This window comes from Trichosurus vulpecula, chromosome 1 (genome assembly GCF_011100635.1).
Source record: "Trichosurus vulpecula isolate mTriVul1 chromosome 1, mTriVul1.pri, whole genome shotgun sequence".
NCBI lineage: Eukaryota > Metazoa > Chordata > Mammalia > Diprotodontia > Phalangeridae > Trichosurus > Trichosurus vulpecula.
Window position 1 is genome coordinate 129,928,160 of NC_050573.1, and position 26,055 is coordinate 129,954,214.

The 26,055-nt window shown below is 34.5% G+C and overlaps 1 protein-coding gene across 3 annotated transcripts in view; it reads left to right on the forward strand.

Annotated features, from left to right (window-relative positions):
* Nucleotides 1–26,055, forward strand: part of CSMD3 (CUB and Sushi multiple domains 3) — a 1,625,828-nt gene that overhangs the window by 1,449,403 nt on the left and 150,370 nt on the right. For all 3 annotated transcript variants that reach the window (XM_036758935.1, XM_036758944.1, XM_036758952.1), the window contains 7 exons: nucleotides 5,664–5,782; nucleotides 8,792–8,861; nucleotides 11,971–12,087; nucleotides 14,469–14,678; nucleotides 16,603–16,791; nucleotides 19,088–19,265; nucleotides 20,775–20,920. In XM_036758935.1, coding sequence (XP_036614830.1) covers nucleotides 5,664–5,782; nucleotides 8,792–8,861; nucleotides 11,971–12,087; nucleotides 14,469–14,678; nucleotides 16,603–16,791; nucleotides 19,088–19,265; nucleotides 20,775–20,920 — 1,029 coding nt within the window. The remainder of the gene's footprint in view (nucleotides 1–5,663; nucleotides 5,783–8,791; nucleotides 8,862–11,970; nucleotides 12,088–14,468; nucleotides 14,679–16,602; nucleotides 16,792–19,087; nucleotides 19,266–20,774; nucleotides 20,921–26,055) is intronic.

Consider the following 26,055-nt stretch of genomic DNA (forward strand, 5'->3'; position numbering starts at 1 on the left):
TAAAAGATTTCATTTTTTGCCTCATTTCTTGTCTAGCCTTAATCATTGAATGGGTGTTGCCTCAAACAAACTGAGACCAGGAAAAGATCTTAGCTTAAAAGGCCAAGGTCTCTCCACTGCATTGGGGCCATCTCCAGTCATCCTGATCTATATCTTGCCACTGGATCCAGATGGTTCTGAAGGAGAAAGTGAGGGCTGGTGACTTTGCATAGCTCTGCTGCTCTTAAATCCAATTCGTTTACAAGCCAAGACTTCACTTTCCTCATGTCATTGGTTCTCTTTTGAGAATGAAGAACAAACAACAAGCACAGTACCTGATGTATAATAGGCTCTCTATAGAGGCTTATTCCCTTCCCCCTCCAACCTGCTGCCCAATATTCATTCTTTTGTAGTTTACATAAATCTACCATAGCATAATAGAACTAAAACTGGAAGGGAGGCCATCACAGGCCATCTAGTACAATGAGTTTATGTTCTGTCTACTTGGTATATATCTTGTATATACCTATTTATCAACATATTGTCTCTTCCATTAGGTAGTAAGCTCCTTGAGGGCAAGGATTGTCTTTGCCTTTCTTTGTGATAAGGAAAATGAAGCCCAGTGTGTTGAAGTGAGTTGCCTAAAGTCACACGGATACCCAGGGTCAGAGGTCAGATTCAAGCCTAGGATCTCTGACTCCAAATCCACTCCCTTTCTCTGAAGCAGGAACCAGGGAAGACTTGATTAGAGAAGCAGTATGATATAGAAAAGTGGATATTGAATGGGAAATTGGGGAAGAAAAAAAAAGAAAAACAGAAAAAACAAATTTACATGGTAACTTTATATATTTAAAAGGAATAGCAAGTTATACATAGTAGATTTTCAGTTTCATGTGCAATCGTCTTTTTTGTTATACTATGCTATAGAAATGCTTGTTTTATTCCACAAATTAAAAATAAAGTATTTTTAAAATGCATTTTAAAAAAAGAAAGGAAGATACTAACAGGTGGGAAAAAAGTCAGATCTGATTAATATTGAACAAGAGGTGGCTGAAAAAACAGTAATAACTACTGACCCAGGTATACAAAATCTTTATGAAAATCAGCTATGCACAAATCTAGGGCCTCCTTAATGATAACATTATAGAGATTAAACAATATAACTTTACCGTCTCACATTTACCTGAAAGGTAAGGTTGAAAGTAAGGATTTTTTTCATTATAAGAAGTTATTATATCTTCAGTTTCTAATACAAAGTTTGGCACACAGTAGGTATTTAACAAATATTTCTTTTGATGTTCAGTTGGTATGGAAAAGTGGAGGTCTGGAATTTAGGACCAGAATTTTGACAAGCAGCACCTAGATGGTTTCCCTTATTCAGCACATATTACCAGAATGTGAATTTTAGTGGATGTATGATGCAATTTGTAAATTAAACTCCTTTGATCTTTGTGACAGTTTGTATGCTACTTCTGGGCTTGCCTTTGTAATCTTATTTCTTGCTAAAATTTATTTACTGACTAGAAGCAGAGGGGATTGTCAAGGGGACCTGAACAAGATACAATTTTAACACACAAAGAAAGGCAAAGACAATCCCTGCCTTCAAGGAGCTTACTACCTAATGGAAGGGACAATATGTTGATAAATAGGTATATACAAGATATATACCAAGTAGACAGAACATAAACTCAAACTTTCCTTCCTTTCAGAAGGAATAGGGAGTGGCAAGAAGGGCTGAATTGAGCTTAGCTTTAAAGAAATACAAGCAATCTAAGAGTTAGAGGTTAGAAAGGAGAACATTCCATGCATGGAGAAAAGCTGGTACAAAGCCATATCAAATGGAAGATGGACTTTCATCTCCAAGGAACAGACACTGTGGCAAGTTGTAGTAGTTGAATGTAGAGTGGATTGGGGTAGGGTGACACTTGAATCAGGGAGACCAATCAGAAGGTGATTGCAATAATCCAGGTATGATGTGATGAATTCTGTTATCATGGTTATGGTCAATCATAGGCATTATCTTCAATAGCACCATACCTACTCTTAATACCCCAAACTAACCCTTTAATTCCCCATCCTCTATTGTGCAAGATCCTAACCTCCTCATTCTGAGCTAGGCTTTGGCTACCCAGTACAGTTATAACCCATCAGTATCCAGGAATCCAAGGCATATACTTGCCTCCCAAGTAAATGCCTAGGTGAGGTACATGTCCCTTAGAAGTCAAGATCTGTTCTCTAAGAGAATGGCCCATGACTATAATCAATCCCTACATCCCCACTTTTTGCTTGTAGATGGAACATAGGATGAGTAGGTACGAATAAGTTGTTAACTTCACAAATCCATTATGTTCTCTTTTCCCAAAATTCACCCATTTTCTCTACTTTCCTTTTATTGTTCAGAGCAACACCATATTTCCAGTCATACCATTAGCGTAATTCTCAAATCTCATTCACCGTAATATGCAATTAGTTACCAAATCCTTTCAACATCTCTCACTTGTGTCCCCTTCTCTTTACTCACCTGACCACCGCCCTAGTTCAGGCCCTCATTGCCTTTTGCCTGGACTATTGCAATATCCTTCTAATTCATTTCTTACTTAGGTCTCTCCCTCTCTCCAATCTATTCCTTCACATGGCTTGCAAAGTGATTTGCCTAAAGTACAGATCTCTTTATGTTATTACTCCACTCATTTACCTATAAGAGCTTCTAGTTCATGGTAAGATCAAATATTATTTCAACTTGGTCTCATGTTTTTAATTCCATTTTTTGTATGGTTGATAATGTAAATAACTATTAATATAATAATGCATATATATGTATGTATTCAAATACTCAAATAGATCTGTGATTTCACTGAACTGGGATCTAACTCCATTGACACAGATTTCAACCCTTCTATGTTATCCCATGCTCTACAACCCTCATGAAATCCTCTGAAAGTCTCCCATTGGTGGAAGGGACCACCTAGTTTTATGGAGACTTTAAAAAAAAAAACTTTATCCAATCATCAGTAGGGTTCCAGTGAAACCCTGGACATCCACCTGTTAATCCCCTGCTCTTGACACATGGACAGATCATGTCTCTTTGTAAATTAGTAAGTACACCCATATTAGGGAGTGGGGGTTGGCATATACAATTAAAAAATAATCTATAGAGCTATGTGATTTTAGAAGTTTGGAGACCACTAGGTTAGAAGATCATTCTGATCTCTTGCCCCGACAGTGACTGCAATAATCCATTGACTTAAATATTTAAGATTAAAATTTAAAATATATATATAATTGCCAATTGGCACTACTGCTCATGGTAGCACACATACAAATAAAATTTCTTTGGAAAATTATAAAAGGTAGACCCTCCCTATTCTGTATCAAAACATTTGAATTTAGTAGGCATACATCTTAAGACTGTAGCGACTATACCAGTATATTAATAATTTATGAAATTATGAGATGGGGCAAGCACCCCCAGTTCTTTGGGTACTCACTGTGAAAGACCACAACTGGCAGTGAGAAATAAGGTGTCATTCACACTTTAATTAGGCACAGAGGTTGTGGAGGACATATAGCACAGAAAGTACCGAGTCAAGTGTTGAAAGGGGTACAAAGGCAGAAGCCGTGGGAACTGTATGGAATGGTGAAGGATGGCAGGCAGTGATGGGGAAAAAGATGGGGAGGGGAGAGGCAGAGAGCATCACTGTCATAACTATGGGTTAGAGTTGGAAGTATTAAGCATCATGGACCTGATGGAGATGGAAGAGTGCTTAGGGTATAGGAATTTGAGGTCTTGTTTTTATTGGGTTTTTTTTTTGGTGGGGGAAACAGACCAATTCCTATCTGAGCCATTTTGGGGTTGGTTCATTAACATATCCAAGGCATTCCAGAGTTGTCAGTAAAACTTTTGTTAGCATGTCCAAATTTATCAGCACTGTTTGGTAATCCGCTCTTCCTTATTGTAGAGGTCTTCAACTTGTCTAGGATTTATATATCATAGGACCAAAAGGCAGCAGCTAACTGGCTTTGCCTGATTTAGCACGTATCACCAGGATATGATTTTTGGTTGATAAATGATCAAATTTATAAATTATGCTGCTTTGATCTTTGGGAGAGTTTATACACAACTCCCTTTATACTTGCTGCTTACAAACTTAACTATACTAACTAGGAGTGGGGAAGGGAGATATCAGGGGGACCAGAACAAGATGTAATTTTTATACAACCAAGCTTTGACTACTTTAATAGCAGATGGCTGTGAATACATTTCATGTTCTGAACCCAAGCTAAGTGTTATGGGCAACTAGCTAAAAGTCTGTTAGTGCAAATCTTCTATACGTTTTACCAAAATTTAGGAGGAACAAAGACTTTAAAATAATTCCAAAATCATATATATCGTGGGATGGACTGATAGACCTTTCCATGTCTACTGTAGTTTCTAAGAGTTGAAAGATTTCTGTTTCTGAGATAGATTACATAAAGCTTTTAGTAAATACAGATAAATTATCTTCTTCCTTTTATTATTTGCAACCTTGTATTATCTTCTGTGATGATTTGATTTCTAAAACGAATTATTTCAAATGTCCAACTTTGCACTGTTTTCAATTTGACAGTAAATGACAGTATCTCAAATCATGATGCTAAGTATTTGAGGAAATTAATTTAATTTAATGGATACAGCACTCATCGTTTCACTACAGTGATTTGGATATAGTACGTAAAGGATATTTTCATTGATAAATATAGCACATAATTTTTAACTGGTAATGGTTTACCTTAATGTGTTCCAAACACTCATTTGATTTCTTCCCAGAAGTACCATTAGAAAGAATTGAGTCAGTAATAAGTGTTTATGTGATTTCTTGGGATACAAAGTTCTCAATACACTGTGTCAACATGCATCTATATGATTGAAAAAGAATTGTTTTGGCCAAAATTAAGCAGTGTTTTTAATGCCTTAAATGATTTCCTGCAGGGAAACCTTTCATGAAAACATTTAATTCAGTGTTTTGTTTTTCTTTGTTGAGAAATCTCTTGCCAAACCATTCTTTTTTTTCTTATAAATAGTAGCAGCGTTTTGAGCTATTCTCTGACCTCCATTGCAGACCTATGAATGAATGTAAAAATTGAGGAAAAATTGCAGACATCAAGAGAACAGCTTCTAGCCTCTTTTACTGCAGCCTGTTTTAAGAAAAAAAGAATTACCAATATGTTTCTACATTTCTATAAAATTGAAAATTTGGAAATATTTCCACCAAATTAAAACTAAATCATTTGGTAATAAAGATATATATTAGAGTGTAATCGTAACACATGATTTTGTGTAATCCCATTATATGTCAAAATGTAGTGAAAGTTTTTTATGCTTTAGCTCCTAAACAAATTTTCATTGTACTTATTGTGTTTCTCTGTGGCAAATTAACTTTGTACAAGATTACAATGTTTATATATATGTATACATATGTGTGTGTATGTACATGTGTATATATACATGTACATGTATATATACATGTACATGTGTACATACACATGTATATACACACACATATATATGAAATCTTCAATGAAATTTCAAATGACTCAATTTCAAAACATCTTATAAAGTATCATATTCAGTACTAATAACTGAAATATGATCACTTGACAATAACTGGTACTTTCTTCAAATTCTTTAAATTAATTTTCCCTAGCAATTGGGTTGGATTCTTGTCCTGAACCACAGACTCCAAGCAGTGGAATCAAAATTGGAGACAGATATATGGTTGGTGATGTGGTGTCTTTTCAGTGTGATCAAGGCTATTCTCTTCAGGTGAGACAAATTTGAAAAAATGTTGTTTTAATCTGCATGTTCTATTCCATTAACCAATATGGTTAATAGTTGATTATTAACAGGTTGATGAGCAACTTTTTGTATTATCTGTGTCAATCAGGAGCCCTCTTTTTCCACAGACCATCCTGTTATTGGGCTAATTAAATCAAGAGGGAATTCATAATTGGAGGTGAGGGAAGCATGAATATGAAAGTATGTGAATGCCTATCTTGGACTCATTCCAGAGCAAAAACAGATGATTTCTAGACTCTTTGGCATTTTATACATGTAATAATAATGCTGCATGCTGCTGCTGTGGCTGTGTAAGACCAACAACATCAGCACACGGGAGGGCTGCTAGCACAGGTTCTTTAATCTGATTTTCTAAGGAAAGCAACTTTAAGGGGTTAACAATCTCACTTTAATCAAACATATATATATCATTCACTTAGTTCAGGGGGAGAAGCCAGCACCCTGAACTTCAGAGGAAATACAAACAGAGACCATATAAACAGAGCAAACACACACGCTTATCAACAGACAGGTCTCTAGCTGTCTGACCAAAGAATTACATAGTTACCAGACAGAGAAGCACCAACATCTGGGTTTTCAAAGCCAGGGGCTCCAGCAGCTACCCAGAGTCCTGTCTGGTCAAATCACATGACATTCTTCCAGTGAGTGAAAGCCCCCAACAAAATGCTAACCTCTGAGTTTATATACCCTGTTCAGGGTCAAAGGGTATCACAACCATGGGACTCAAAACCATGTGATGCTTCTTCAGGTGTCACAACCATGGGACTCAAACCTATGAGAACTAGGCTTTCTTGTTTCTTAAACAAGTCATCAAAGACTCCCAATTTAATCAAAGAAACAAAGGCCAGGCTCATCAAAGGCACTTGATTACCTCAGTGCTCCAAAAGAGAAAACAGTGAAAAGTCTCACCTCAATAACCAATACTATACATATGTCCATATTTTTATAATATAATCATATATAGTCATATGTATATTTGCATATGTGTATGTTTGCGTATATGTATATACATATATACATACATACACACACACACATACTTACATGTCTATATATTTACTCTATTACTTCTTTCCCTTAACAAGTGTTTTAGAGTATAAAATATACTTTTGAAGTTAAAGTAACAGTGTGTAACAACAGTGCTACTAGCAGCTGCTGTGGAAGTGTAAGGCCAATAACACTAGTACACAGGAGGGCTGCTAGCACAGGGGGTTAACAATCTTACTTTAATTAAGCATACATACACCATTCACTTAGTTCAGAGGGGAAAGCCAGCACCCTGAACTTCAGAGCAAATACAAACAAATTACAAACAGGGACAATATCAACAGATCAATATTTCTGTCTAACCAAATCACAACACATAATAACTAGAGAAGCACCAACATCTGGGTTTTCAAAAGGGGGTGGGGGGGGAAGAGGGGGTGTTTTTTCAACAGCTTACCCAGAGTCTTGTCATCAACACTCTTTGAATGAGTGTGTCCCCCAAAGGCCAAATGCCAACCTCAGAGCTTTTATACCCTGTTCAGGGCCCTGAGGGCTCAGAGTCTACTTAGCAAAAAGGTGTAGGGCCTGGGGCCTCACATCTAGTTAGTGAAAGGGTATGGGCTTGCTTCTGATCAGGCCCCCCTTTGTTGGCCCCACCTGAGGTCTATTGAGGGGGTGGGAAGAGTCTTTAATCCCTGATCAGCATCACAAAGATATGGCCCTGCCTCTAATTCAGCCTCCCTTTGTTGGCCCCACCTGAGGTCTATTCAATGGATGGGAAAGATCTTTCACTCACAGATTGGCACATTACACAGTGTTATAGAAATACTCATGAAAGCTCCCAAGGAAATGTCCCCTACTTAGTAAAAATTAATTTCTAAATTTGGAGTTTCAAATAAAAGTAATAACTTCAGTTATTTAGTTTAATGCAATGGATCAGTTATTTATTTTACTAAAGGAAATGTTTTGCAAAGTACATTAATGATCCTACTTTAGACATATAATAATTTATATTAATTTATTATTTTAAAAATATTGAATTTATTTTCAACATGTCATTAGAAGTTCTGTGTGTTTTGTGTGTTATGAGGATGATATTTATTGTGTTTCATTGGAGGCTCTCAAAAACCTGCATTCATTTTGCTTATCAGTTCTTCTAAAATATTGCTGTGAAACATAACCATATATGAATTGAAAAAAAAAAGTTAGAAGAAAGTAATTTATTGAAAAGAACTCTGTGGAGGAAAATGTTTAAATAAATTCCATAAATAAATACCATAAGACAGTAGAGATACAAGTTAAATTAGATGTCCTTTTATTTTTTTGTCAAATTCATTTGTGAAATAAGGAATATTAAATTGCTTTCTTTGATTTTATGAAAGGATTTGACTTCCTTTCATAAATCTACCTCTTTTTGATTTAAAAATTATAATATATATTTCTTAAAACATAAATTATAAACCAATGTGTTTATGATCCTTCCACTTTTGTGTCTTTGCTGAATTACAACTGTAATTTTTGTTATTGTATAACAGATGAAATCACAGGTCTTAATATCATGAGTATCAATATCTAATGCCAGTCCTGCAGAAGTGTGATTTATTTCCAGACACTAAAAGATGTATATAAAAATAAGAAAACGTAGCAGAGAAAATATCTTAAATACTCTATTTTTTGTATTCCTACTCTATCTACAAGCATTTATTTTGATGTAGTATGTATTAGTCTGAAAACAAATTCATGAAGGACCTCAACGTCCCTATCCTCTAGGATTTCACAATGTAATGAGGGGAAAATGCCAATTACTAAGTACATATAAGATATACAAAGTGTAAATGGAATGTAGTCTTGAAAGGAATGCTACAGAGTACAGGAGGGAAAATAGAGAAGAAGAAAGCCTGCTGAAGATGTTGGAATTTTTAGCATTCTTAACAGACTCTTAGACCTCTCATTGGCTCCTGTGTTGAACTACGTTGCTTGTATTTTTAGGGTCATTCTCACATTACCTGTATGCCAGGACCGGTTAGAAGGTGGAATTATCCTATTCCAATTTGTTTAGGTAAGTCTAATGATTAATTCCTTTCCCAGCTTATTAAATTGAAATATTTGTAGTTTGTCATTTTATTTTTCAAATATATAATACTCAGGGGCAGGGAGGGAATATCTGAGAAATTCGTGAGTTGTAGAAAGGTTCTTATCTCTGTTACAAGTTCTAAAACACACTCTGATAGGTTACCTGCACCCCAGTAATTTAGTATATCCCCAAACTTTATTAGTTGAAAGGTGTTAGTGGAGAAAAAGTTATCAATTGAAAGAAAGCAGTACATTTAGAAAAAGAGACCGCTTATCTCTTTTTATATTCCTGTAAACAAAATAACAAAACACCCTCATTGTTTTCTCTAGACCTGAATAGATAGGAGTTTTTATCGTTATGGAGGACTTAACTTCCAAGCTGACTGCAAGGATGTGGGAAAGGGAATAAGTATTTATACAGCACCAGTTACGTGCTGTACCTGGTGCCAAGTGCTTTACAAATATCATCTATTAATAGTTACATAGCACTTACTATGTGCCAGGCACCATACTAAGCACTTTATCCTCATTATCTCAATTTGATCCTCATAACAACTCTGCAAGGTACTTGCTATCATTATTCCCATTTTACAAATGAGGAAACTGAAGCAAAGGGAGGGATAATTGCATTGTTTAGGGTCACATAACTAGTAAGTAAGTGTCTGAGGTCAGATTTGAATTCAGGTCTCCCTGACTGCAGGCCCAGACCTTTATCCACTGCACCACATAGCTGCCTAACTTAAACCACTTCTTCTGAAAGGGAAGAACCATAGATGTAGTCATTCTAATAGCAGCATATTCCCTTTCTATTTCTGACAGTACTGACATTTATTTGAATGTTCTCTACCTTGTCTTTTCTCTCTGCTTCATAGAACTGGAAAGGACCTTAGAAGTCATCTGCTTCAGACCCTTAATTTCACAAAATGATAAAACTGAATCCCAAAGAGGCCAGAATTCAACCAGGTCCTCTGTCAGGAGATAATAGCCCAACAATGAAGAAAGAGCCACCTGTTATTTTATTTTGTTTATATTCCCTTTGCCAAGGAAAATGATTCTTGGATTGTAAAGGAGATAATAAAGGTAGCTAATAGGGAGTTAAAGTCAAGATAAATAGGAAAATATGAAGAGAGCACCTTAAGTCACTTGGTGTTAAAGATGATGGTAACAAATACATTTATTTAGCACATTAAGATTTGTGAAGCACTCTAAAAATATTATCTCATTTTAACAAACTTCTTCATGTTTAATGACCAAAATGTTTTTTCCCCTTTTACTAAAAATTTTCATCATGTGAGGAATCTGGTACCAAAATATTTCTCTTTTAGAGGAATTCCTTCCAAACTGAAAGTCAAGGATTTTCCATTAAATTAAAATGCCTCCTTCCATTTTACATCAAGCAGATCAGAGTTTGAAATTTAAAATGGATAAAAACCAATGGGCTATAACTGAATATCAAAGATTACCTTAAGTCCAGGAAAGATAATTTAAATAGCTTTAAATAATCTGTCAAACAACTATTACTTATTAAGCACCTACTCTGTGCCAGGCTTTCTTGATTGATGGCTTGGCTCTAGGGATATGTATACAAAGAATGAAACAATCCTTACTCCCAGTGATTTTATTTTCCATTAAGGTAGATAACAAGTAGATCCTATGTTTATGCACATTTGTTATATGTACAGCATGATGGTTTTTTTTTTAAATAGTGAATAAAAATATGTAAAAGTAGTTACAATGAGGCAGCTTGGGAGGGAGAGATCTAGAAAGTGATCAGATCAGGAAAGGCTTAATGTACATTATGGTCCCTGAGCCACAACTTAAAAGAAGACAGGAGCTCTGAAGAAGAGATAACAGTTAAGTTCTTTCCAGGCACGACAGAGGATCTGTGAAAAGTCATAGATATTGATCAAGAAATCGAAGCCATAGTAACAGTTTTATGAAAAATTAAGCAAAAGTCCAACAGGGAGCTGCCTCACACTGTATACTTAAAAGAAAGCATTCCTAATGAAGGTTGTCTGTAAACACAATACAGTCAGATGGTTTTAAAGAAAAAAATTGGCATACTAGTTGTTGCATGACTTACAGACCAGTCATCCCAATTACTGATAGAATTTTTTTTTCACAAAATTCACCAAATTTCGCTCAATAGTATTTAAAACTCTAAGACTGAGGAGTTCATTTTATTTTATAGAACATGGTTGAATGAAACTATAAACAAGAATTTTATATACAGTGGCCAAAACATGCTGCTGCTTGAGAGCAATCCACAAATAATAATGAAGCACTTCAAAGATGACTTCATAATTATTTAGGTTTACAGAAAGGAACATACCTCAGAAGTGCAAATAATACATTGTGTACAATAATTTGCTAACCTGATAATAATTTAAACATTATAAAAGCAATCTTTTTCACTGATCTAGCATGTATAATTATGCAAACCAACTTTTTTATTTTGGTCCATGTCATACATATATACATGAATATACATATGGACTAAAATTTCGAAGCAGATATAGTTTATGCCCATTAATTCTTTATTCACCAAGTAAAATTCCTGGTTTTTTTCTTTCACTTATATGTATATTTGTATTGAATGTCCCTGTTCTGTTGACTGATTCACTGCTGTGACAAGATGAACAGAGGATATACACATTATGAATGGATATCAGAATTCTGGCATACTTAATATTTAGTCTTTTCATAAGAACAGGAAAGGTCATGTTTGTGATAAGTCTGTTGCTAAATCTTATTTACATAAGCTGATATTATTGGTAAGGTTTTAGCCCAAATAATTTCTGCTTTGAAATCATTAAGTATATTGTTTTAGCATTTAAGAAATGGAATCACAAATAGCTTATACTCACCGTGTATTATGAGGTGGTGGGGAATTCTCTGTTATCTTCAAAGCCATTTGCAAAGTATGTTTTACATTAAGAATTTCATTATCATACAAACTTGGCTATTTTTACTCTTTTAGAAGATGCTAGGCATATTTTTAATACCTAATAACTGGGTTAAGTCTTCACTACTATATTTTAGCCTGTGATTACATAATTTTAATACCTCCTAATATAGCTCTGTTAATTTTACAGCTCAGTGTGGTGGTGCTATGTCAGATTTCAGTGGAGTGATCCTAAGCCCTGGATTTCCTGGAAACTATCCTAGCAGCTTAGATTGCACATGGACAATAAAATTGCCTATAGGCTTTGGTATGTATCTTTAAGAATATGTCATTTTGTTTTTCCTGAGATGTTTTCCTAAAGTGAAATATTGATTACTCTAATATGCTGATATTAATCAATAATATCTCTACCTATGAAAACTCAAGTATTAAGTATATACATATGTGAATGTATAAATAAAGCAATGAGTGAAAAATCATTTATTAAAGTGATTACTATGTTATAGGCACTGTGTTAGGCCAAACTGAAACAATCCCTCCCTTAGTGGGGCTTATAATCTAATAGAGAGAGGTAACACATATAGACATGAGATAGTATCCAAGGAAGAGAGGTTTGAGTTTTTTTTTTTTTAGGAGATATTACAGAGATAGTGAGTTTATCCATAGGGCAATTGATGAGCATGCAGAGATGATTGTAATATTGATTTGATTTATGTGCCCAGATTGAAAGGCAGAAGGAATAGGAATGGTAAAACTCCCAGGGTGGCAGAGCAGATGGCAAGATGACCTCTGTGACCTGCTAGATGGGACCTGATCAAGGTTGGTTTGGGGACCAACTAGATATAAAGAAGTAGGTAAATTTCCACTTTCACACTAACCAAAGGAGACAACACAGCCTAGGGTATAATTTACAAAGCTGAGCAGTCCTCAGGAACTGGAGACAACTTTTCTGGAGGTATGATCCTGAGGGTGCCATTCCAGATAGAGAGAGGTGAGCCAAAGAGAGGTGGCAGTACAAATAAGCAAGATGCCCTAGGTGTAACATTTTGGATAGTGATGTGAGATCCATTCTGATTCTGATTCTGATTCTGATTCTGATTCTGATTCTTAGTTTTCATGTACTGCCTAAACTACAGATAAGAGGGACACCTTGAAAACCAAGCCATGTTGCTTTGAAAAGCACAGAAATAACCTCATTATTTAATGGTTTTCCTATCCAATAATGGAAGCAAATCTTTTTTTTTTCCAGATTAGTGAGGTTTCCATGACTAGAAGTAATCAAAGAAGTTCAATGAACTTTTTCTCTCTCAATCTTTCATTCTCTGTCTCCGTCCCTCTCTCTCTCTCCTTCTCTCTCTCTCTCTCTCTCTCTCTCTCTCTCTCTCTCTCTCTCAGAGGTATTGTAGAAGGGATCCCTATATTGGGGAAAAGAGGTCTTAAGGGGTTATTAGTTTTAAGGGTTTGTGATAAGTGGATAAAATGTTCAGCATGACTTTTTCTCTAAGTACCAGAAGATTATAATGAAGGAGTATCTCCTGGAGTTGGAAAGACCTAATTTTAGAACAAAAGAAAAGAAGCACTGTACTATGTCCTATGGACACCAGCAAATTTAAGGAATTTATACCAGGCTGGTACATGTTCTGTGATTCTGTGGCTAAAAACACAAATACTTTTTTTTTAAAGTCTGAGACAAATATTTGTTCCTAAGAGATCTATTATAAATAGTGAAGAAACTAGATTGCTTTGAGATATGCCTGACCAAGATTCATGATTCTTATAGTACCTCATTAGCCACTCAGAGACATTTATTCTACCTTACTTATTATCTTAAATGCACGGTTTAAATACAGTGGTTTTTTTTCCCCAATATCATTAACCTCAGGGACACTCCAAATATATTTTAAATGATTTTTAAAATTCTAACAGACATTTAGTATATATGTATATATTATATTACATCTTGACTACATATATTAATTCAAATGTATTATATGAATATAATATTCATTATGTTTTCTTTTACGTTTTAGAAAAGCAGGAATTTAAGGCCAATATAATCTAATATAATTTTTTAAATTATTTTAAAAATAAGAATGAATTTGCCTGAAATTACTGAAGGCACATAACATTTCAAATCCATAAAATATGACCAGTATTTAAGGTTTCCTTTATAACCATCAGTTTGCATTTGTGAAACATATTCTATACCAATTAAGCATGGCAAAATGATTATCTCTATACACTGATCAAACCAATGAACCCATGACACAGGTCACAAACAAGACCAGAATTATTTTATATACTATACAAATCATTGGCCAGCATGTTTTTTAATTATCTTCTTTTGCAACTAATTCACATTTTTCTTTCCTTCCTATTTCCCCTGCCCCACCCCCCCCACACCCACACACCCACACATACCCCAAGTGGGAAACAGAAACAGAAAATCCTTGTAACAAATATAATCAGTCAAGTAAAAGAAATTTCTACCTTGACTATATCCAAATATATGTGTGTAATTTCTTCATATTTAGTCCATCCCTTCTTTTTTTATGAAGTAGTTAGCATTCTTCACAGTTAGTCCTATGGAATCATGTCTGGTCATTGCGTTGATCAGTTATTAAGTGGTATGTGTGTTTTTTCTCTCTCTCTTTCTTTGTTTTTGTTATTTGTTTATTTGATTTTTAGGAGTACACTTGCAGTTTGTGAATTTCTCTACTGAAACGATCCATGATTATTTGGAAGTAAGGAGTGGATCTTCAGAAACAAGCACTGTTATTGGGCGACTTAGTGGTCCTCAAATACCATCTTCTCTATTTAGCACTACCCATGAAACCAGCTTATATTTTCACAGCGATTATTCTCAAAATAAGCAAGGATTTCATATAATATATCAAGGTAAAAAGGAAATAATTAATAAGAATCTAAATAACAAGAATGTTCAATTACTACTCTTATTTATTACATTCTCTTTCTAGGAGGAGAGAGTGGGGTTTCAATAAAGCAAGCTTAAATCAGAAAGATGTTTGTTTGGGTTCTTTTGTCTTTTAAAATTAATTTTATTGAATAGGTTCTGAGATCATGCCAGTTCTCTAGAACTTCAACATGTTGCTTTACATATGTAATGTTCTAATAAAATCATTAGACTCTTGACCTTAAGGTTCTACTACAATATGTTAAACCATGAATTTGTATAATATTAATCACAGATTTTTATTAACTAGAAAACCCACTTCTGGAGAATTGTGATTAATTGCAGTTCTACTATAATTATTTACGTAGAACCTCATATTCCATATTGACCCTAAATTGTATTTCATCATCTTTAATTGAGTACATCATAATGTAGGGGAAAGATCCTGTCCTGATTATGGATTTATAAAGGGAAAGGATTGGACCTGAATTTCACTAGTATAGGGAACTCCAAAGGGATGAGACTCTCTCTATCAATGCAAGTTATCTGCAATGCCTGTCCTTGACAAATCTGAAAACGGAAAGGGAAAACCAAAAATCTTCAAATTACAGGTATCCTTTCATATATAGGTCTGCTCAAACAATATTACCTATAACCTTGGTTTGTTCTAACAATGTCATTGAAAAGAGAGACTTTCATTAATATGGGTACAAAGGCATGGCAGATAATACCACGTGAAGAGCCAGACTTGAAGCCAGGAAGATGAGTTCAAGTACCTTTGACACATACGGAGTGTGTTACCCTGGGCAAGTCAATTAATCTTTAAGTGCTTAAGGCATATCTCTAAGATGATAATGCTGCCAAATACATATGTACATAAATAAATGCCAATCAGAATTACTAGAAAGAGTTACTATAGCTTCTTATGCCAATGAAATTTCATAGTCTCTATCCTTTAATTGCACATAGATCCTTATAATCCAACTCCCATTGATAAAGCAATTAATCTATCAGGTTTTTTTTAGCTGTATCAGAAATACATCTTTTTGAAAAATGAAAAACCTACTGTAGTAGTAGTAAGAAGGACCAGCCCAGGACAAACCTGCCATAGGACAAGTCAGACCTCTATCATAACATTTATATAACATTGGAGTGGAATTCGTTCAAACTATTGTGTGTTGTTCAATTTGGATCACAATTTTTGCTCTTGTAAAGAGAAAATTCAAATTCTCCCTAAAAACAGGGTTTGCTTGTTTACAATTTATTTTACAAATAAGCTTGTGTTTTCTAGATACTTCATTCCAAATTTCTAGATTTTCCTAATATATAACTGAGAATGCTTATTCTTACTTCTTCAGAAAGGATTACTTTACTTGGAATCAAAATGTGACTTTTCATATCTATTCGTATACAACCTATCTGAAAAAGTCAGAACAGGGAATTTACTTGTTTCATTGGAGATGAAAAATTAGTTTAAAAGAGACTATAAATAGATTTTACATACATATATCTGTAAATATAACTGCACATGCAGTTCAAACCAACAAGCAATCACTTTTCATGTAAGAGAATCAGAATATGTTTGATTAAAATTGTAGCTTTATGAGTACGTTTATATTTTCTCTAAAGACCCTAATTTAGGATAGATTGCATGGGTGGGGTGAGGAAATTTAATGCATTTTTATGAATTGTACTAGCATTTTAAACAGCAAAATTGTAGGCATGAGAAGAAATTCATGTTTGTCTATCATTGACATAACTTAGCATAAAAGCAAATTGCTAAATATAAGTAATTAAAAACAATATAACTTTCTGCAAAACTTATTTTATTTTCCCCAAATGCAGACCTTATTTAGCTTCAGTCCTTTGAATTTCTTATCTGGTATTTCTTTTTTTTCTCTTTCCTAGCTTATCAGTTGCAAAGCTGCCCTGATCCACGCCCATTTCGAAATGGTTTTGTGATTGGAAATGATTTCACTGTAGGCCAGACTATTTCTTTTGAGTGTTTCCCAGGATACACTCTTATTGGAAACTCAGCGTTGACTTGCCTCCATGGAGTCAGTCGTAATTGGAATTATCCTCTTCCAAGGTGTGAAGGTGTGTTTCTAGGAAATATGCTATCCCAGTGCCTACTTTCATAGAATCAGACTTGTTTTAGCGAATCTTGTGTAGCAATACTATGGCCTCATTTTTCCAGACTGAAACTGGCTGCATCTTAGAGTTCAAAGGGTACCACTGAGGAATTGGGTGGTTTTTTTTATAATTTTATTGGCTTCAGCCTTCATTCCAGTATGTTCTCCGCTCTGTTAACCACCATAGTTCTTTTCATACCATAGTTCTTTTTAAACAATTAACAACAATTAGCTTTAATAAGGGGATATTTATTATGAAATTGAAGTAAGAATAGAAGTTACAAAGCTTTCTCCCCAGCACCACAGAAAATATTTTCATCAATATCATCTTAGTCACTTAGTGGGCTCAAACTTAAAGCACTTTCCACGTGGGATTTGATCCACCAAATCAAATTCCAAATATAGCATAATCTTAGATACAACTGAAATAGATGTAGGTCTTTCTTCATGGCCTCACTGCTGTGCTAGATCTTTGGTGGGTCATTATTCTGACCTTTAGTAGTTCACAAGGTCATAGCCATCTCCAATACTCCATCATCTAAAACAGTAAAGAAGTCACAAAACACAGACAGAAGCAATAGTAGGGGCAGGTACTCCTGGGCCGCATGTAAAGGAAAGATTAAGTCCCAAAGATTTTCCTTTTACTCAGAAGTTCATGGCATCCTGTCCTCTGCACTCTGCCCATCACAGCCGGGCAGGAAAGAGCCAAGCCAAGACACTTGCTTTGACTAGTTAGTGTCTATTGCATATACACAGCCAATCAAAAAAACCCATCAGCTGAGCATGCTATACATGTTCACCATCCCTGCAGATCCCACAATTAAACTTGATTTGGTCTTGTTTGAAAAGTCCCATCTCAAAAAAATTATCTCATCTCAGCTCCCAAGAGGCAACAGAGTACAGTAGAAAGAGCACTTTATGTGGAAATAAAAGACCTGAGTTAAAATCCTATACCATCTATTTATTACCTATTTACATTAACCTGAAAGAACTGGAAAGTTTCAAATAGCCAAGAGCAGATGTGGTCCTGGCTATTTCATTCTGAAAGAGCTTTGACACTTGATTGTATTTCCAGTGTCAGTCTTCATTTCCTGAGGGAGCAAAGAAGTACAGCAGGGAGCTGGAGCATTGATACCAAGTTAAGGATAGCAACAAGAAAGGCCATAATGCTGAACAGGAGCAAAGGGCAGCAAATTCTGCCAAATAAACACATATGCAGTGCGAGTGAATGACAGCAACTTTAAAGAGGGAACACTGAGGGTGGGGCAGAGGGGTGGGAGAAGGAGGAAAAGAAAGTGTGGAGGGTGGTGGGACCAAAATGCGACAACCTGAGGAGGGAATGATTAAGAAGTAGGCTAATGGAATCTTGTCTCACACAAGAAATATATTCTGGAAAATATATTTTGGAATTTAAAGTAAAATAGAGGCCACAGGCTTGTAATCTACTCAGCTGGTTCACATTCATGTATCATTAATACTTCAAGAATGCCAGACATTGCTAGAGGTGCTAGAAGCTAGAAGCACAGAACAACATCAACGTAAAAAAAAAAAAAATTGACAGTGTCTTACTTTCATTCAGGAAGACTGGGATTTGTAGGATCATAGATTTAGAGCTAGAAGGCTTTAGAGGCTATCAAGTCCAACTGAAGATTTTAGGAATAAATTTTAAGAAACTGAGACTTACTAAGAACATTAAATGATCTGCCTGAGGCCACAGAGCTGGTAAGTATCTGAGATGGGATTTGAATCCAGGTCTTCCTGACTCTAAATTTAGTACTGTATATAGTTTGACAAACTCTCTTTGTCAAACCAGATTCCTGACCCTTACTGGCTATATGACTATGGACAACTACCTTCACTTTCCTGAATCTCAGAGAGCTTCCTAAGATTTATCTGCTAAGTTGGTAGAGGGAATTTTCACACTGACAAACCTCCCTACCCTGCCCTTATTATGCCAGTTATAAATTTGTCATGTCTAAGAAGCTAAACTGAAGCCATTTTAAAACCAATTCTTCTTGGGGTACAGTTTTGCTCTTGTGAACGAACCAATTTCCAGTACTTTAGATGGAAAAGGGAAAAGGTCATCAGTATCTGTGCATTCACTTTCTTAAATTATTTTATTTCAAATACCAGAATTCAAGCACGTATGTCTCAAGTTTATAACCAGATAAATATTTTATATTACTTAAGAAAATGCAAAGTGTGTGCCACTGTTGCAGTCAATATTTATATTTTGATTTGATTTGTTTGTTTTCCTTTAGCCCTCTGTGGTGGTAATATAACTGCAATGAATGGCACCATTTACTCTCCTGGATATCCTGATGAATATCCAAACTTTCAAGACTGCTTTTGGCTTGTAAGAGTACCACCGGGAAATGGAATCTACATCAATTTTACAGTTCTCCAAACAGAACCAATATATGATTTCATTACTGTCTGGTAAGCAAGAGCCATTATTAGTGATTGATTTGAACTCTATCACAGTGAGACAAGGTAGGGAAGGAAAATATTTCAGAATTCCTTGTTACAAATTACTATGTTATATTTGAGTTGGATAGGAGTAACTGGGAACGACAGGAAATCTTTCAGAGAGTCAGACAAACAAGGAAAATAGGGTTTCGTTAGCCTTCGTCATGAAGTAGCTAAGTATTATAGAATAAAATAATTTTCAAATGGGAAAGCTCAGAATACCAATATATAACTAATTTGCCAAATTTTTTCCATCAGAACATAGTAAATCTGGAGAATTAGCAAATGACAATGATCCCTCTCCCAAGGCAACAATTCTCAAAAAGCATACAAAAGAAAAGATCTTAATTTTTTAAAAAAGCAAAATCTGTTACAATTTCTTGTTGCTCCTGGGTTTTCTTTTTTTCAGTTATTTATTTATTTTTAAAAGCATTTATTCTTTCCCTTCTCAGTTGAACAATTTTTTAAGAGAATAAGAAAAATATCATAATTAGCTTGCATAATCCAGCAAAAAAATAAAATTCCCGTGTTGGCTGTGTCCAGATATATTTATCTCATGCTATGTTAAGTTCATCACCTTTCTAGCAGGAAATAGCATGATTTATTTTCAGTTCTCTGGACTTGTGATTTATCATCGCATTAATCAGAGTTCTAAAGTATTTTAAGGTTGTTTTTATTTATAATAGGTATTGTATGAATTGTTCTTCTAGTTCTGCTCACTTCACATTGAATAATTTCATTTGTCATATCTTTGAGTGGAGCACCTTTATTTTCTTTTTTAATATTGTTTTGTTGTTTTGGTTAAAATGAAAATCGATGGGTAATTAAAAATTGAGGAAACATCAGACTTCTTCAAAGGAAATGACTGAGACATTTGATGGTATTCCAGAAATTTAAGTTCAAGATTCTACTAATAATGTTCTGAGAAATCTCCCAAAGATATTATTAACTTCAAAAAAGCAAAAACCAGCATGAATCAAAAGAGGCTAAATGTATTTATGATCACGAGTGTCCTCTAACTTGATATCAAATTAAGAGTTTGTGAGATCTGATTGTTAAATTTTTAGTGTGATCATTTACAACTCAGAAGTCAACAATCTCTACAAATCAGGGCCTGCTTTGTTATTTGGCTTATTATCTAGATTAAGAAAATATTAATAATGCAGATTAATATTAAAATGTATACATGCTTTTATTAATATCCAGAGCATTCAGCTGTTAAGCATTTATTAATACATTTTTTATATTACTTTTTAAACATTTTTTGAACTTAGTAGTTGTGCAGTAGAAGACTAGAGAATGAAGTCATTGCCATACTTGTGGCCTAGTAACTGTAGGTTAATAATACTAATAAGAGACATTTATATAGCACTTTAAGGTTTGTAAAGTACTTCATTAATTCTCACCACCTCTCCTCAAAATACTGAATCACAAAATATGCCCATAAAATTGTTTCTTTTTTTCTTTCTTTCTTTGTAGGGATGGACCAGATCAAAACTCACCTCAAATTGGTCAGTTCAGTGGCAATACTGCTTTGGAGTCAGTCTATAGTACTTCAAATCAGATTTTAATCAAATTCCACAGTGATTTCACGACAAGTGGCTTCTTTGTTCTCAGTTATCATGGTTGGTATTATATAGTAGTTTCTGTTTTCTTAACATTAGGTAATTTTGGTTTGCATAAACTAACTGAAACATATGTAAATATGTGAGTGAAAATTTATTAAAACTTGAAAATTTTTTGCCATTGAAACTTTAGAAAGCCCATTACATGTGACAGCAAAAAGGGCCATCTTCGAGGCACTTGGGGATATTCACATGCAAACCAAAACACATATCAAACAAATCAGTCAGTAATTACACAGAAGAAAATAACAGTTTGCACGGAAACCAATAAAGGAAGACCAGCTGTTCATATTTGATTGCATGTGATTGTGAAACATCAATAGATTTTCAATGCAGAATTTTCAAAAGTAAAATCTGTTATGAATCTGGCTAAATTTAGCATGTAGTTTATTAAAACTCTTGATAATTTTACTTCTTCCTTCTAGGTTTTCAAAAATACTTCTATGTTAGAAAATGTCAAACTTTTTGATCTCAGGAACACTTTCCACTCTTAAAAATTCTTGAGGACCCTCCAAAAGGCTTTTTTTATGTAGATAGTGTCTATTGATGTTTAGGGATATTTGAAAATAAAATGTCAATATTATTATGAAAATAATGTTGAATTCTCTGACTCCCTTAAAGGGCCTCAGAGACCCACAAGAGTTTCCGGAACACACTTTGAGAACAACTGATAGTCTCTTTGTTTAAAATCATTCTTCCATCTTATTTATGATTAAGTTAATAATGGAATATTTATATTGATCCCAAATTTTATTTTCCATATAGAGTGGCTTGAGTCTTTCTTCATTTGAAAGACTCTAATCATGGAATGAATTCGCTCAAAGGTAATTCTTCCCATTAAAAGAAAGTCTTTTATTTTTCTTATTTTCTGGAAGGAGAATAATTTCATGGATATCTTTATGGGAGAGAGATGAAGAAACATTTGCTTGTTTATTACATCATTTTATTCCCACTTTAGCTCCACCAACAAGATATTTCCTTTTATATTCTTTGCTATACAAAAAACAATGCTTTGCTAGACTTACTTCTGAACAATAAATTTTTAATGTAATTCTTAAAGTTATATTAAAACACTATAGTATTAAAAACATTGTGATATTCATGTGGTTTGCATATCATACTAAAGCAAAATGTAATGCTTTTCATTTTTAAGCAAAATAATGACATTTCTCATAATAATGAATTCTCTCATTGGTGAAAACAAATGGTTACATAATTGGTTGGTGTAAAAAATTTGAATATATACAAATTAGGCCTAGATAATCACAGACTAGGCCATTTACTGACCAGCAAAAAAAGGATTTGTGACTAATTGTCTCTTGATTTATTAAAATGATGATTTAATTCAGGCACAGATTTTGTGTCTATAATATGCCAGTCTAAACTATTAGAATGTAAATAATTCACACGACTTTTTTCCTTTTGTTGGCATGAAAGTGAGTAATTTCTTTGACTTACACTAAATTGACAGGTCCCTTTGGCATTGTAAAAGTGCCACATGACATAGTCAAAAAAACACTCGTTCTCATTGTAGGAGCATGTAATGACAAGCACAGATAAATTAAGCAGTTCAGGCCCACTAGGTGAATCCTAGCGATAGAATCAAATTACTATATATTTGTTTTCTCTTTCAATCCCAGGCTCATATTCCTTGAAATACTTGAATTATTTAGTGCCTTCCTTATTTAGTGTTCTTCTAGAAGAAGATATAAGAAGGACAAGGAAGCTTAGTGACGTGTTCTTGTTATTGTTGAGTTGTTTCAGTTGTGTCTGACTCTGCATGGCCCTGTTTGGGGTTTTCTTGGCAATGCTACTGGAATGATTTGCTGTCTCCTTTCCCAGCTCATTTTACAGATGAAGAATTGAGGCAAGCAGGGTTAAGTGATTTTGCCCAGGCTCACATAGCTAATAAGCGTCTGAGGCCAAATTTGAACTCAGGTTCTCCTGACTCCAGGGCCAGCATTCTATCCATTCCTCCTAGCTGCCCAATGTTATGAATAGTGATAAGATAGAATCCACAGGCTGACATCGTTTCTCAAAGAAGTTTTCAGGAAAATTTAAAATGACCACATGGTCTATCATTTATATTGTTCAAGCCCTATTACAGAAGATAGAATTGTATAGTGACTACAATCCTGGACTTATAATCAGAAAGACCTATGTTGAAATGTTGCAATAATTACTTACTAACTGTGTGACCCAGGACAATTTACACCCCCATGCCTCAGTTTCCTTATCTCTAAAATGGGGATTATAATGGTACCTGCATCACGTGTTTGTTGTATGGAGCAAGTAAGATGATGTATTTAAAACATAAAGCACTACATAAACCTTAGAATATTATATAAATATAAGCCATTATTATTATAGCCTTCCTACTGCCAAAATATTCATTTAACATTTTAGGTTTAGTAGTATGGCATTCACATAATAAATACTGTGAGAATCCTTACACTTGGAATCCTTCTCTCAGGCCCACAGCTAGTCTTGAATTTGGGAAATCTGAAACCCATTGTTTCATTGGATTTCACTGACAAACTGATGTAGTTTTTTTTTTTTCCCGTCACTTCTGTTCCCAAGCACCTACGAAGGTTCCATATTGTAATTTCCAGGCTGTTCATCCTAGCAAGAAAATATACACATGACCATATCATCATCATACCCTAGAATACATTGTCCAGAAATGAACACAGCACTTCAGAGGTGGCCTGATTTGGCACTGTAGAGAAGAAATATTACTTCTCCCATTCTTCATACTGTTTCTCTCTATAAACTGGCTAGGAATAAATTGGGGTTGGTATTTTTCATCATCCGTTAAAACCTCTATAAATTTTCAGGTAAACTAATGTCTAGCCATGCCTCCTCCATCTAGGATCAGAGTTCTAGAACTGGAAGGGAACTAAGAAGCATATGGTTCAACTCCTTCATTTTACAGATGAATAAAATTTAATTAACTTGCCTAGGTTCACAAAAGTAACAATTGTTAGAAATTTGAACCCAAGTCTTTTATCCCAGAATCAGCAATCTTTCCACTGTGCCATAGGACTTTATATTTATCAACAAACTAATCAAATATTTATTAAGCACTTGCTATACCTATTAAGATTCATCTAATTAGTTTGGACACAGTTCAATTAAAAATTTGATAAAATGATATTATTACAAGAGGGTGAATTATATTCCCTTTTTCCTTAAGGAGTTTATAATTTAAGAGATAAATAAGACAGACACAAATACCTATAACATAAAATAGAATTTGGTAAGTGAACAGAACTATACAGTCTTGTATTTTATATTCTCTAATGTCTGAATTCCCTCTTTCTGTCAATGGTGCTACTATTTAAATAACCCATCTTTGAACTTCATGGTTTTCTTTCCCCTCCCTCACTTCCTCATTCATCTAGTGCATCCTGTGTCTTTCATGTCCTCATTTGTACTCATCAATATCCTCCTTTCTGTTTCCAGTACTTCTATATTCATTATCATTTGTCAAAATACTTTAGAAACCTAACTAATTGTATGACTATGTTAATAAAACAACCAGACTAATTTTTCAGTTTTCACCTGTTGGCTTGTTTTCAGTTCTATACATAGTCCCAGATCAAATATTACTCATCTGGTTTCCTTTAAAATATTTAATTTGGCTTTATTATTTCTGTCATCTTTTTACTAGACAGTTGTTTCATAGCTTTGGACCTCTTTATTTTTATTTACCTGGCATGATACTTTTCTAATAGTTTCTTAAGGTCACATCAATCATTTCCATTATTTAGATATCAAAGAATAGTTTACTGAAAAAAAGTATATTTTCCCTTTTTTTGGTAACTCCTTTCATGAGGCATATCCAGACAATCCATCTGTCTTTTATGAAATATCACCTTCATAAAACTTTCTATGACTAAAAATACATAAAAAGCTTTGCAAAATGAAAATTATGCGCAGTCAAAATGGGGAGGGGAATGCTAAAAGGAACACATGAATATTGTGGAGCAGGTATCTAGGATACTCAACCTCTTTTTCTGTGTATATAAGTTATGGGTCTCCAGTGGTCTTCAATGTAATTCTGTAAAGCAAATACTGTCTTCTTTCTGTTGTGCATGGAGTTAGCACACAGTAAATGAAAACAGCAATTGTATCCTAATCTGTGAACTCTCAAAAGTTAAACAAAAAGAGACAACTTTATCTCTATATGATTCTACAAGGTAATGGCTTCTCATAACATTTAGCATAGTATGAAAACATAATGCCTAATTAAAGGTCACTCTATTTTTTTTTTACTTTTAGCAAGATGATTAGCAATAATGATATATGGGAAACAGAAGCCAGAATGCAACCTTCGCATTCAAAATTATTGTATTGTATGCAGAGCCATATGTATGTCTTTCTGTAAAGGCACATGAAGAATGGAAAGAAAAGTTGGTCTTGGAGTAAGACCTGTGTTCTGGTGTTAATTTTGTCACTTTTGAGCTCACTTTCCTGTAAAAGTCATTTAACTTCTCTACCAGAGTTTCATCATTTGTAAAATAGGGGTAATCATACCTGCCCTGCCTTTTTCATGGTATTGTTATGAGAATCAAGTATGTTAATAAATGTATAAAGTTATCCTCTACAGAGGGAAGTTATTATATGGAACCCTGTTTCAACAATCCAGCTAGCAGCTGCTGTGGGCATGTAAAACCAACAACAACCAGCTCACAGTCCTTCTGATCTGCTTTACTAAGGAAAGCAACATTAAGGGGTTAACAATCTTACTTTAATCCAGCATACAAATATCATTTACTTAGTTCAGGGGAAAAAACCCAGCACCCTGAATTACAGACCAAATATAATTCGTAGTGATCAACATCTGAGTGTTCAGACAGAGAGCTCATTACAAGGCTGGCCCAGAGTCACATGCCACTCCTGCTGTGGCTCAGAGCTCCAAGAGAGGATGCCAACCTCTGCGCTTATATATCCTTTTCAGGTCCCCAAGGGCCCCAACCTCACTCAGGCTGGGTATGGAAAAGTTCCCCACCCCCAATATCACATCAGATACAAATCAATCAATGACTCCCAATTGTCTTGGTGCTGAGAAATACAAAAACATCTCACTTTATCTGCCCCATTCAAACAAAGACCAGGATCATTAAAGGTCA